At 57.2% G+C, this 14,917-nt stretch overlaps 1 protein-coding gene across 2 annotated transcripts in view; it reads right to left on the bottom strand.

Annotated features, from left to right (window-relative positions):
- The window catches only part of XPO4 (exportin 4), a 66,904-nt gene that overhangs the window by 16,058 nt on the left and 35,929 nt on the right, over positions 1-14,917 (bottom strand). For both annotated transcript variants that reach the window (XM_076053240.1, XM_076053241.1), the window contains 3 exons: positions 3,129-3,286; positions 2,528-2,702; positions 1,862-2,038 (listed from right to left, as the gene is read on the bottom strand). In XM_076053240.1, coding sequence (XP_075909355.1) covers positions 1,862-2,038; positions 2,528-2,702; positions 3,129-3,286 — 510 coding nt within the window. The remainder of the gene's footprint in view (positions 1-1,861; positions 2,039-2,527; positions 2,703-3,128; positions 3,287-14,917) is intronic.

The raw sequence follows: 14,917 nt of genomic DNA, 5'->3' as shown, positions 1-14,917 counted from the left end.
TGAGTCATTTGGCAGTGTTGAGTCCATGGGCAATGCTAGTCTAGGTGCAGTGTTGAGTCTATGGGCAATGTTGAGTCATTTGGCAGTGTTGAGTCTATGGGCAATGTTAGTCTATTCTAGATTTGAAGCTTTCGTGACTGCAAGGATCCATACTCTTTGGTTCTATTCGGTATAGTCACCTACGTGACTTTACCGAATAGAACCAAAGAGTAATGTTAGTCTATGTGCAATGTTGAGTCTATTGGCAATGTTAGTCTATTCTAGATTTTAAGCTTTGTCGAGTATTGAGTCTATGAGATATGTTAGTCTATGTGCAGTGTTGAGTCTACGGGATGTTAGTCTATGTGTAGTATTGAGTCTATGGGCAATGTTAGTCTAGGTGTAGTGTTGAGTCTTTGAGCAATGTTAGTCTAGGTGCAGTGTTGAGGCTATGGGCAATGTTAGTCTAGGTGCAGTGTTGAGTCTATGGGCAATGTTAGTCTAGGTGCAGTGTTGAGTCTATGGGCAATGTTAGTCTATGTGCAGTGTTGAGTCTATGGGCAATGTTAGTCTAGGTGCAGTGTTGAGTCTATGGGCAATGTTAGTCTAGGTGCAGTGTTGAGTCTATGGGCAATGTTAGTCTAGGTGCAGTGTTGAGTCTATGGGCAATGCTAGTCTATGTGTAGTGTTGAGTTTTTTGGGCAATGTTAGTCTATGTGTAGTGTTGAGTCTATGGGCAATGTTAGTCTAGGTGCAGTGTTGAGTCTTTGGGCAATGTTAGTCTATGTGTAGTGTTGAGTCTATGGGCAATGTTAGTCTAGGTGCAGTGTTGAGCCTATGGGCAATGTTAGTCTATGTGCAGTGTTGAGTCTATGAGATATGTTAGTCTATGTCCAGTGTTGAGTCCATCGGCAATGTTAGTCTATGTGCAGTGTTGAATCTATGGGCAATGTTAGTCTAGGTGCAGTGTTGAGTCTATGGGCAATGTTAGTCTAGGTGCAGTGTTGAGTCTATGGGCAATGTTAGTCTAGGTGCAGTGTTGAGTCTATGGGCAATGTTAGTCTATGTGCAGTGTTGAGTCTATGGGCATTGTTAGTCTAGGTGCAGTGTTGAGTCTATGGGCAATGTTAGTCTAGGTGCAGTGTTGAGTCTATGGGCAATGTTAGTCTAGGTGCAGTGTTGAGTCTATGGGCAATGTTAGTCTAGGTGCAGTGTTGAGTCTATGGGCAATGTTAGTCTATGTGTAGTGTTGAGTCTTTGGGCAATGTTAGTCTATGTGTAGTGTTGAGTCTATGGGCAATGTTAGTCTAGGTGCAGTGTTGAGTCTATGGGCAATGTTAGTCTAGGTGCAGTGTTGAGTCTATGGGCAATGTTAGTCTTTGTGTAGTGTTGAGTCTATGGGCAATGTTAGTCTATGTATAGTGTTGAGTCTATGGGCAATGTGAGTCTATGTGTAGTGTTGAGTCTATGGGCAATGTTAGTCTAGGTGCAGTGTTGAGTCTATGGGCAATGTTAGTCTAGGTGTCTCCCCGAGGTCAACTGAGCCAAATGAGTACCTGGTGTGATGTGTAAACATCGGCACTGGGAAGACAAAGGCGGCCGGGCGTGGTGCTGGCCATCCACCCCCTCGTGTGCCGTCCCGGCTTTCATAGATGCTCGCTAACAACACTTGCCCCTACAGTCTGTTACAGGCTACACGGGGAGGGATCTTTGTTTGTATGGATGTTGGACTTCTTTCACGCCGTACGTAGGCAACCGTGCTAATCGGAGAGAGGGCTGGGGGGGGGGCTCAGAAAGTCACAACAGCAAAAACCACCACGAGCCCGGACGATGCGTCGCAACGTCCGACCGCGAGCCGACGGCCCGGCGGACGTTTGCCCACCAGGTTCCTGGTGCCCTCCGGCGCCGACAGGTGGCACTGGATGTAGGAGTTGAAGATCTGGATGGCCGGCTGCGTGAAGAATCCCTTGGGGAAGTGGCGGTGGTCCTGCACCAGGTTCAGCCATGACTCCAGCAGGCGGTCGTACGCCTCCGTGTACACGCGGTCGTCCTTGTCCAGCTGCAGCACGCGAACGGTACGTACGCGCAGGTACGCACGCGCAGGTACGCACGCACGGCACGGGGGGACGGGGGTGGGGAGTGAAAGAGAGAGGGAGGGAGAGGGCGAGAACATTCACATGCTTGCCTTCCCGTGACGTCTAAAGATCTAACATAAACCGTTTCTACGGGCAACGTCAGTCTACGGGCAACGATAGTCTACGGGCATCGTCAGTCTACGGGCAACGTAAGACTGAGGGCAATGTCAATCTTGGGGCAACATTAGTCTACGGGCAACGTCAGTCTACGGGCAAACGTAAAGACTGAGGGCAACGCTCTTCAAAAACTCGAAATCCGACGAGCTATGGAAGCTCTTTATTGTCACCCTGCCTTCCTGGATTGTCACCCTGCCTTCATGGATTGTTCTTAGGTACGTGTGTTTTTTGGTATTTGTTGTTGTTATAGCGACGAGTCAAGAGCGACAGTTTCCAAAGTGTGTGCGAGGACTCACGGCCTCCTCCAGAGCGGCGGAGCGTCCGAAGGAGCAGGTGACGAGCGTGAGGCAGCTGATGAAGGAGGAGAACGTGGCAGAGGGCAGCGCGGTGAGCGCCGAGCGAGGGAAGGCGCTCATCAGGTTGTAGACGACGTTGGAGATGCCGATCGCTTCGTGATCCTCCAGCTCCACCCTGCGGCGCGCACAAAGGCAAAGGTTCCCCCTCCGTATAGCGTTAACAGACTGTCGGGGCAAAGTGCCGTTGGCCAGCGGCAGCGCCTACGAAGGGCGGCGGTCCTTCACCGCGGTGCGGCCGACGCTTCCGCTCATGGGGGCCGGGGCTCTCGAATCTCGCCGGCGGCGCAGGGAAAATGCCGCTGCCGCCGCCCTAAGCCAATCTCCGCGGCCATCGTCGTTCGCGATGTTACACTCAGCCGCGTTAGCTGGAATTCCACGAACGGCGAATGCGGCGGCGGCGCCCACGTGCGTTGAACTGCTTTTGCAAGGCACGTAGCCGCGCTAATCGGAGGTGCGGGCGGGCGGGGGGCAGACACACACACACACACGTTAAAAAAAGCAGCTCTAAAGAAATGAAGTTTTGTCTACCCCGCCGACTAACCCGTCGATGATGGACAGCAGCCCCTCGATGTAGTGCGTCAGGTACTCCTGCTGGGAGTCCGCCTCAGGCAGCACGGGCCCGTGCAGCGACGCGAGCTGCGTCAGGCACTGCAGGGAGTCCTGGGCCATGTCCGAGTCCTCCCGCACCTTCACGTGCACCTGCGCAGACGGACAGAGGATCCCCTCGCTCGCATCGGCCTGGCGCGGCGTGGGCGGCGGCCGCCGGGCTGAGCGGCGGCGTGGCGGTCAGCGCGCCGAGCTACGAACCCGGCGAGCCCGGGTCCGCATTCCCGCTCACGGCCAACTTCGGTGACGATTGTCCGAACCGGTCATGGGCCTGCCCTAGGTCGACTCAGCCTAAAAATGAGAACCCGGTGCGGTGTGTAAAACATCGCCACTGGGGAGGCAAAGGCGGCCGGGCGTGGTGCTGGCCACCCACCCCCTCGTGTGCCGTTCTGGCCCTCATAGGTGCTGCTCGCTAACAGCACTTGCCCCAAAAGCCGGCTGCAGCTACACGGGGGTTCTTTGTCTTTGTTGTACGTGGGGAGCCGTCGTGAAGGGGTTAGCACGCTGCGCGACGATGGCCGCATCGAGAGAGATCAAGCGATGAGAGGTAAAGTGATAAGATAACGTTCATGGATTGAATATCTCACGTAGTTTAAGGTCATTCATTAAAAATGTATCGCCGCAAAATTACCTATTCACAGGAATCACCGGAACGCATCCCTCGAATCCAATATAAATACGGACCCATCACAAACCTCACGTACCCATCATTCACCTCACCGACCCATCACTCACCTCACCGACCCATCACTCACCTCACGTACCCATCACTCACCTCACGTACCCATCACTCACCTCACCGACCCATCACACACCTCACGTACCCATCACTCACCTCACGTACCCATTACTCACCTCACGTACCCATCACTCACCTCACATACCCATCACTCACCTCACCGACCCATCACTCACCTCACCGACCCATCACTCACCTCACGTACCTATCACTCACCTCACCGACTCATCACTCACCTCACGGACCCCATCACTCACCTCACGGACCCCATCACTCACCTCACCGACCCATCACTCACCTCACGTACCCATCACTCACCTCACAATCCCATCACTCACCTCACAGACCCATCACTCACCTCACGTACCCATCACTCACCTCACCGACCCATCACTCACCTCACGCACCCATCACTCACCTCACCGACCCATCACTCACCTCACGTACCCATCACTCACCTCACGTACCCATCACTAAACCTCACATACCCATCACTCACCTCACGTACCCATCACTCACCTCACCGACCCATCACTCACCTCACCGACCCATCACTCACCTCACCGACCCATCACTCACCTCACCGACCCATCACTCACCTCACGGACCCATCACTCACCTCACGGACCCATCACTTACCTCACAGATCCATCACACCTCACCGACCCATCACTCACCTCACGTACCCCATCACTCAGCTCACGGACCCATCACTCACCTCACCGACCCATCACTCACCTCACAGACCCATCACTCACCTCACAGACCCATCACTCACCTCACCGACCCATCACTCACCTCACAGACCCATCACTCACCTCACAGACCCATCACTCACCTCACAGACCCATCATTCACCTCACCGACCCATCACTCACCTCACAGACCCATCACTCACCTCACACACCCATCACTCACCTCACAGACCCATCACTCACCTCACAGACCCATCACTCACCTCACGGACCCATCACTCACCTCACAGACCCATCACTCACCTCACGCACCCATCACTCACCTCACGTACCCCATCACTCACCTCACAGACCCCATCACTCACCTCACGTACCCATCACTCACATCACACATCTCACATCTTCACAGTTTTACCTTCGTGATTGCGGACAAGAGACGGCGGGGACAAGGACAGATTAAAATAATAGTATTCCCCGGCTCGTCAGGACACAGGAACGGTGAAGGGGGGGGGAAGCCTCTCGCACGAAGCCAGGAGCGATGCGCACGCGAGGAAAAGATCGCGCGAACTGCCGGGGCAGGTGCCGTCAGCGCTATGTTTAAAAGTACGCGCGTGTGTGCGTGTGCGTGTGCGCGTGTGTATATTCACGCGCGCGAACACGCACGCCCCCCCCCTCACCACCAGCCGCCACCCTTCCCCATCGCGCCGCGTGTCACATGCCACCGGTCCGGCCACAGCTGCCGACTGCAGACATTTTGAACCGACAAACGAGGTGGGGTGGGGGAGAGGGTGAGAGAGAGGGAGGCAGAATCTGTCGGAAAACTACGCGAGAGGGCGGCGGGAGAGTTCAAAGTGCGGCTGCCTGTCACTCGCTCATGAGCACTCACGCTCACGGGCACTAACCCACTAGCTTGCTTGCCCGCTCTGTCGCCCGCTCTGTCGCCCGCTCGCCCTCTCTGTCGCCCGCTCGGTCGCCCTCTCGCTCTGTCGCTCTGTCGCCCGCTCTGTCGCCTGCTCTGTCGTCCTCTCGCTCGCCCGCCCACTCTGTCGCCCGCTCTGTCGCCCTCTCGCTCGCTCTGTCACTCGCTCTCTGTCGCTCGCTCTCTCGCTCTGTCGCCGGCTCTGTCGCTCGCTCTGTCGCTCTGTCGCTCGCCCGCTCTGTCGCCCTCTCACTCGCTCTGTCGCTCACTCGCTCTGCCGCCCGCTCGCACTGTCGCTCTGTCGCTCGCTCTCTCTGTCGCCTGCTCGCTCGCTCTGTCGCCCGCTCGCTCTGTCCTCACCAGCTCGCTCTGTCGCTCTCCTCACTCACTCAGACTGCTGGGGCTGTACAGGCGACTGGGGACAAGTGGTGTTGCACGTTGTGCTGTGTTTTAAGCAGGAGAGAACTCAAGAGAGCCGCATAGGAGTCTCATTTGCAAGAGCGAGTGACCTGGGTCATCAAAACAAACACACACACACACTTTCACTCACACACATCCACTCTTTCACTCACACACACGCACTCTCACTCACACACACACGCACTCTCACACACACACGCACTCACACACACATGCACTCTCACACACACGCACTCACACACACACTCTTACTCACACACACGCACTCTCACACACACGCACTCACACACACACGCACTCACACACACACGCACTCTCACACACCCTCACACACACGCACTCACACACACACGCACTCACACACACACGCACTCACACACACACGCACTCACACACACACTATCACTCACACACACGCACTAACACACACACACTCTCACACACACACACACTCTTTGACTCACAACAACAACAACAACCGCCATTCGCCACTAAGTGGCGGTGACGTCACCACGACGCTTGTGCCAGGCTATGTGCACCCTGAGGCCACGTGAAGTGTCGAACGCCCGCTGGCAGGAGGTCACGGGGCAGACCCAGGTGCCACGGGTCGACTGACTGAGATGACTGGCTGATGCACCACCTGTGCCCCCTACTGTGCCAACCTGCTGTGCTTTAGCCACCCGGCGCTCCGCTCGCTGTTGTGAGCGTCGCTCCTCCGCCCTCCGTTGTTGTTGGAGGGCGACTGCCTCCAACTGCCCAGTAGCATCCTTCACGAGCCTCCTCCACAGAGGCCGATCTTGACACCGCTGGTACCAGTCATCGGCAAGTCCACTCAGCTCCACGTCCTCCTGTACCACATCACTCCATCTCTTCTCTAGCCCGTGCCGCGCCCGCTTAGCCCCCTCAATCCGGCCAAACAAAAGCTGTTTCGGCATGCGGTGGCTGGGCATGCGGGCTACATGACCCAGCCATCGCAGCCTTGCCTGCCGGAGGAGCTCACCGATGGGACCCTGCCCAGATCTTTCAAGGATTTGTGAGCTCCTCACACAATCCAGTCTGGTTAAACCCAGGATGGATCGTAGGCAGGTCAGCCTAAATGTTTCTAACCGGCGACGATGTTCCATTAGGGGGGTCCACGTTTCGCAAGCGTAGAGAAGGGAGGGAATGACCGTGGCCGAGAAGACCTGAAGCTTAGTGCGGAGCGACAGACCAGGTAGCTTCCACACAGCGTTACGCAACCGATGAAAAGATATTGCTGCTCGACTGATTCGGAGTGAGACCTCTGCTGTTAAACTGGAGCCAGTCATAAGCACACTGCCCAGGTATGGGAAACTCTCCACTCTCTCCACAACTGCCCCATCACCGATTGGGAGTTTTGGGGGTGGAGTGTCCGATGGTACAAAATACCCAGGCAGGTGCTTAGTTTTGGTGGGGCTGATGGTAAGGCCCCACCTCTTAGTGGCACGCTCCAGTCTCAGCAGCAGCGTCTCCAACTCCTCCTCTGACTGAGCAGCTATTACCAAGTCATCAGCATACATAACGTGGTTGAGCAATAGGGAGCCATCCCTTGACCGCACCCGGGCATCGATTAGCCTCCCATTATATCTGTACCATATGGAGATTCCCCCGGTACAGCTATTGAAGGCTTCACGAACTACGTGGTCAAAATAGATGTTAAATAATGTGGGAGCCAGAGGACATCCCTGTCGCACCCCAAGGTGTACAGGGAATGGCTCTGACTCCCGGCCACGTAGTTTTACCCGGGCCCGCTCACCATCATGAAGGTCCTTAATGATCGTGAGCAGAGGGTCTGGTACTCCAAAAGCACGAAGAACGACCCAGAGCCCAGGCCTACTGATGGTATCATAGGCCTTGACCAGGTCAATAAAGCAGAGATGTAGGTCTTGTTGGAATTCCCTACACCTCTGCTGTAGCAGACGGACAGAAAATATGGCATCTGTGCAGGACCGCCCTTTCCTGAAACCGCATTGGGGCTCCGCAAGCCTTTCCTCAGCGTGCCTGGCAAGGCGATGCTGAATAATCCTTGCCAGGACCTTTCCCGGCACACTGAGGAGTGAGATGCCCCTGTAGTTGTTACAGTCTGTGCGGTCCCCCTTCTTAAAAAGGGGGACCACCAGGGCATCCTTCCAATCCTGCGGAACCCGTCCAGTGGTCCAGACTGTTGTTATGATGTCATATAGGGCAGTCTGTGCACAAACGCCACCCTCCCTCAGCATTTCGCTTGGGAGATCATCTCTGCCCGCTGCCTTTCCTGGTCTCAGACTCCGGATCGCCTTCAATACTTCCTCAGCAGATGGCACCTCAGCCAGCCACTCACAGGGGGTGACTTCATCCAATATTTGAGGCACCGCAGCATCAGCAGGGTCATCCTCACTTTGTGCCACGATGTTTTCCTGGCTGAGGGATTTTCCCTCCCCCAGGACCTCACAGAAATGCTCAGCAAATCTGCGAACCTGTTCCTGGGGGTCGGAAATTGGATCACCGTTTTTTCCCCTAATGATGGTAATAGGTGTGGCGCTGCAGGTTACTTTTTTGATGGAGTTAAATAGCGATTTGTGATCACGGGCCACTGAGGCAGACTCCATCTCCTCAGCAACCCGCGACCACCACCCATCCTTGCAGCGCCTCACGGCTCTCCGAACCTCCGAGCGAAGGCTGCGGTAAGCCTCCTCATTCTCTGACGTGGGATTCTGTAGCCGATGACAGTGGGCCTGTCGCTTTTTCTCAACCATCCTGAACAACTCCTCTGTCATCCAGGGTGTCTGGGGAGGTCTGGACCGCGTACCCAAAGCAGCCATTGCAGCTGCATGAGTCACAGTCCTAAACCTCGCCCATTTACCCTCGACATCAGGAGGAGTCGGGGACGATGCCAATCCCAGCCGCAAGCGATGATGAAATTCTCGCTTGCAACTTTCATCAGATAACTGAGACCAGGCCACTTTAGGTTGGAATGGGGTCCTGGGTGTACACCCACCACCGGAGTGGAAGAATGGCAGGCGCATCTTACAGATGACTAGTCGATGGTCAGAGGGCAGATCAGCTCCACGGTAGGTCCTGGTGTCAAGGACATGGGCTCGCATTCGCTGGTCCGTCACTATGTAGTCCAGCAGATGTTCTTGCTTGGACCCGGCATGCATCCATGATGTTGTGTGGATGCGCCGATGCCGGAACAGCGTGTTGGTAATTACAAGCCCATGGGCTGCACAAAAATCTAGCAGCCTCCTACCGTTGTTATTGAGCTGATCTGGCCCATGCCCTCCAATCACTCCAGACCAGGTGCCAGTATCATGACCAACTCGGGCATTGAAGTCACCCAACATGATGACTCTATCCCGAGGGGCCACTTTAGCCAGCACCTGTGACAGGAGGTCATAGAAGGCATCTGACTCATCGGCTTTGCCTGCATCCCTCCACGGATGTTCATCTTCGGTGGGGGCATAAGTAACCACGACCACCATTCCTCGCCTCCGGTTGATGGGAAGGCGAGCCCAAAGTAGCCTGGGGCTTACAGCTTCCCACACCTCACCGCCACGCTCCCACGCCCCCTTCATTCTTTTGTTCAAAAGAAGACCCACACCCTGTTGTTTGGCAGTCTGCTGCCCCGAGTAGAGGACTGTCCACCCCTCATGGTGGCAGGAGCCAGAGCCGGTCCACCGGACCTCCTGAATGCCGCATAGATCCAGGCGGTACCGGTCCAGCTCCCGACAGAGGAGTGGCAGCCTCTCCTCTGCAGTGAGCGTTCGAACATTCCACGTGGCCACCCGTAGTGGCTTTTCGTTGTTTCTGGAGTAGCCCCGAGGGTAGGTATTCAATCTCCTGGCTCCGCCAATTGGGGTTTGGCCAGGAGACGTCATAGACGCCTGGCCCCCCGGGGCCTCCGGCACAAGCTTAGTTGTTACATATTTCACTTTAATTCGTGGTTTTGTGGTAATTAATTGAAGGTGGAGGGGTTACCAGCCCCTCGCACCCGTCCAGAGCCCCCGTTTAGCCCCTGTGGTGGACACATATGCCATGCGGGGAGGAGCCAATCAAAATTGGAACTCCCCCCACAGCACTGTCCACGACAGAGTTGCCCGTCCGGCACCGCGAGGAGGTAGGGGGTTGTTTTGTGAGTTTTGACTCACACACACGCACTCACACGCACACCCTTTCACACACACACACACGCACTCTCACACACACGTACGCACGCACACACACACACGCAACACACCCGCGCACACACGCGCGCACACGCGCGCACACGCGCGCACACAGGCAATTTCCGTGTGTCGCAACACACACGGGCCGAGCGGCGCGACCCCGGGGTTCAAAGCCGCGGGCCGTGGCCACTTGCCGTCATTCCTGGGACGCCGCTGGCACGCCTTCAATCGCGGGGGGCGCGTGGCGCGTGGCACGAGTGGCGGAGCGCGCCACGCGCGAGCGTGGGGGTGGCGCGCGTGGTGGAGCGCGCCACGCGCGAGCGTGGGGGTGTTGGGTGCACGACCGCGGCGGCCGTGGAGTTATGATTGCAAACCGCTCCCCTTCCGCCCCCTCCCCCCCCCCCCAACGGAGTCATTCGATGGAATTCCACTCTGCGACAAAGACAACAAAGATTCCACACCCCTCTCACCCCCCCCCCCCCCTTCGCGTGCCAGTCTAGGTGCACTTTGGGGTCACACACACACTCACTCGGTAACACAACCGCTAACACACTCCATCACTCACTCGCGAACACACACACACACACACACGCTAAGACACACAGACACAAAGATTCCCCGTCCAGCCTTAACAGTGCTGTTAGCGAGCAGCGCCTATCAAGGCCGGCATGGCACACGAGGGGATGGTTGTCCAGCACCACGCCTGGCCGCCTTTGTCTCCCCGGTACAGAGACACCGCAACAGGTACTCATTTAAGACTGAGTCGACCTAGGGGAGGCCCCGCTTTGGATAATCACACCGGCTATTACCCGCGGCCGGGAATCAAACTGCGCCGTTGCGTTAGCGCAGCGCGCTAACCACCGAGCCACCACTCGCGCCGCGTCTGTGTGCGTGCGTCTCCCGCCATAATACACGCGCGCAGACACGCACGCCGATTCACTCACTCAGCAAGCCTCTCACACCAACACACAAACACAGCGGCGGAGTGGCCGTCCCACGGCACCGCCACCCCCGGTGCACCACAGGGTCAGACCCCAGCACGGACCCCCCCCCCCCAGCCATCGTGGCCACAGGTACCCCCCCCTCCCACTCTCGCTCTCTCGTTCTCCTCCGTCTCCTGCTCTGCTGGCCTCTCCTGCTCTCTCCAACTCCATCTCACCATCCCCCCCCCCCCTCCCTCTGCCTCTCTCCCGCCCTCCTGATCTCTCCCGCTCTGCCCCGCTATCTCCCCTCTCTCCAACTCTCCCCCCCCCGTCTCCCCTGCTCTTCCCCCGTCTCTCTCGCTCACTCCCACTCTCTGCCCCTCGCTCTCCCATCCTGCTCTCATCCTCTGCCTCTCTCCCACCCTCCTGGTCTCTCCCACTCTCCCGCTATCTCTCGCTCTCTGTCCCACTATCTCCCCCCTCCCCCACCCTCTCTCTCCCTATCTACTGCTCTCCCGTCTCTCTTTCTCTCTCCCGCTATCTCCCCCCTCTCTCCCACCCTCCTAGTCTCTCCCCACTCTCCCACTATATCTCTCTCTCTCTGTCCCACTATCTCCCACCCCCCCCCCCCCACCTCTCTCTCCCTATCTCCCCCTCGCATACCGGTGACACTTATGGGGAGGAGCACGAGGAGGAGCAGGTGGAGGAGGAAACCGAAGAACCCGGAGAGAGAGAGAGAACGTAGAGACGACTCCAGACACGCACAAAGACCGGGGGGCGCCCCGAGTCGGGAATCGAACCCAGGCTCCTCGCTGCCACCGCGGGCACCGGCCACCGTGCCACCCCAAACTTCACCGCGCCGCGGCCGTGCGACCCAGCACACGGCCCCGCACGCACGCTCACAGCAGCCGCGAATGAGTTAGCACCCCTGCCAGCAAAGACAAAAGTCCCCCCCCCCCCCGTGTAGCCTTAACAGACTGTTGGGGCAAGTGCCGTTAGCGAGGAGCACCTGTTAAGACTGGCACGGCACACGAGGGGGTGGGTGGGCAACACCACATCCGGCCACCTCCGTTTCCCCAACGGCGATGTTTGCACATCGTACCAGGTACTCATTTAAGGCTTAAGTCAGTCGACTTAAGGGTGGCCAAGGACAAGTTCAGATCCCTGTCACTGGTGGTGGTCGACAGGTTAGAAGCGCAACGCGCTAACCGCTGTACCACCCCGACACCGCCACCCCCCCCGCCACCACCACCACAACCCACGCTGACACCACCACCAACCCTGCCACCATCACCACCAAATACCGCCGCCACCACCAATCACCCCAGCCACCACAACCACCACCACCAATCACCCCAGCCACCACCAAATACCCCTTACCACCACCAACAACAACAGCCGCCGTTCGCCACTAAGTGGCGGTGACGTCACCACGACGCTTGTGCCAGGCCATGTGCACCTTTAGGCCACGTGAAGTGTCGAACGCCCGCTGGCAGAAGGTCACGGGGCAGACCCAGGTGCCACGGGTCGACTGACCACCACCATCCCCGCCACCGCCACCATCCCAGCCACCACCACCAATCACTCCCGCTAACACCACCAATCACCCCAGCCACCACCCCCATCACCCCCGCCACCACCGCCACCACCACCATCACCACCGCCACCATCACCCCCGCCACCACCACCACCAATCACCCCAGCCACAACCCCCATCACCCCCATCACCCCCATCACCACCACCATCACCCCCGCCACAACCCCCATCACCACCACCACCCCCGCCACCACCACCAGCTCCACCGGCTCGCCCCCCCACCCCCCTTTCCACAGCCATGTCCGCTGATCCCTTAACAACGCGCCGACTTAGCGGCCTAAGCCGCGTTTCCCGGCGCGGGAGGCGGAATTATCGCCCCCTGAGACGGAGTCGGTACCGGAGGCCCTCGATGCGAAACCGGACACCGGCCCGAGACATTCTGACCAGCGCCGCCTGTGTCTATTTGTGTGTGTGTTCGTCTGTGTGTGCCGTGTCTGTGTGTGTGTTCGTCTGTGTGTGCCGTGTCTGTGTGTGTGTTCGTCTGTGTGTGTTCGTCTGTGTGTGCCGTGTCTGTGTGTGTGCCGTGTCTGTGTGTGCCGTGTCTGTGTGTGCCGTGTCTGTGTGTGTGTTCGTCTGTGTGTGCCGTGTCTGTGTGTGTGTTCGTCTGTGTGTGCAGTGTCTGTGTGTGTGTTCGTCTGTGTGTGCAGTGTCTGTGTGTGCAGTGTCTGTGTGTGTGTTCGTCTGTGTGTGCCGTGTCTGTGTGTGTGTTCGTCTGTGTGTGCAGTGTCTGTGTGTGTTCGTCTGTGTGTGTGTTCGTCTGTGTGTGTGTTCGTCTGTGTGTGCCGTGTCTGTGTGTGTGTTCGTCTGTGTGTGCTGTGTCTGTGTGCACGTGTCTATGTGTGCGCGCGTTTATGAGTGCGTGAGTCCATGTGTGTGCGCTTCTGTGTGCGCACGTATGCATGAGGGCCTTTGTGTGTGTGTCTGTGTGCATGCGTCTGTCTGCGCGTCTGTGTGTGTGGTGTCTGTGTTCGTCTGTGTGTGAGAGTGTGATTGAGTGTGAGTGACAGTGAGAGTGTGAGAGTGTCAATGAGTGAGAGGGAGTATGAGAGTGTGAGTGAGTGAGTGTGCGAGAGTGAGTGACCACGTGAGTGAGAGTGTGAGTAAGAATAAGTGAGAGTGAGCGTGAGTGAGTGAGTGTGAGAGAGTGAAAGTGTGAGTGAGAGTGTGAGTGAGAGTGTGTGTGAGTGAAAGTATGAGTGAGTGAGAGAGTGAGTGAGAGTGTGAGTGTGTGATTGAGTGAGTGAGAGTGTGAGTGAGTGAGAGAGTGAGTGAGAGTGTGAGTGAGTGAGAGTGTGAGTGAGAGTGTGAGTGAGTGAGAGTGTAAGTGAGAGTGTGTGTGAGTGAGTGTTTGAGTGAGTGGAGAGTTTCCCATACCTGGGCAGTGTGCTTATGACCGGCTCCAGTTTAACAGCAGAGGTCTCACTCCGAATCAGTCAAGTGACAATGTCTTTTCATCGGTTGCGTAACGCTGTGTGGAAGCTACCTGGTCTGTCGCTCCGCACTAAGCTTCAGGTCTTCTCGGCCACGGTCATTCCCTCCCTTCTCTACGCTTGCGAAACGTGGACCCCCCTAATGGAACATCTTCGCCAGTTAGAAACATTTAGGCTGGCCTACCTACGATCCATCCTGGGTTTAACCAGACTGGATTGTGTGAGGAGCTCACAAATCCTTGAAAGATCTGGGCAAGGTCCCATCGGTGAGCTCCTCCGGCGGGCAAGGCTGCGATGGCTGGGTCATGTAGCCCGCATGCCCAGCCACCGCATGCCGAAACAGCTTTTGTTCGGCCGGATCGAGGTGCTAAATGGGCGCGGCACGGGCTAGAGAAGAGATGGAGTGATGTGGTACAAGAGGACGTGGAGCTGAGTGGACTTGCCAATGACTGGTACCAGCGGTGTCAAGATCGGCCTCTGTGGAGGAGGCTCGTGAAGGACGCTACTGGGCAGTTGGAGGTAGTCGCCCTCCAACAATAACGGAGGGCGGAGGAGCGACGCTCACAACAATGAGCGGAGCGCCGGGTGGCTAAAGCACAGCAGGTTGGCACAGTAGGGGGCACAGTAGGGGGCACAGGTGATGCATCAGCCAGTCATCTCAGCCATCTCAGTCAGTCGACCGGTGGCACCTGGGTCTGCCCCGTGACCTCCTGCCAGCGGGCGTTCGACACTTCACGTGGCCTCAAGGTGCACATGGCCTGGCACAAGCGTCGTGGTGACGTCACCGCCACTTAGTGGTGAATGGCGGTTGTTGTTGTGAGTGTGTGAGTGAGTGTGT

The sequence above is a fragment of the Petromyzon marinus genome, chromosome 60, assembly GCF_048934315.1.
Source record: "Petromyzon marinus isolate PM22_M1 ecotype Great Lakes invasive population chromosome 60, UKy_Petmar_22M1.pri1.0, whole genome shotgun sequence".
Lineage (NCBI taxonomy): Eukaryota > Metazoa > Chordata > Hyperoartia > Petromyzontiformes > Petromyzontidae > Petromyzon > Petromyzon marinus.
Note: the sequence above shows the minus strand (reverse complement) of the source record. Positions and strands in the feature narration are given on the sequence as shown.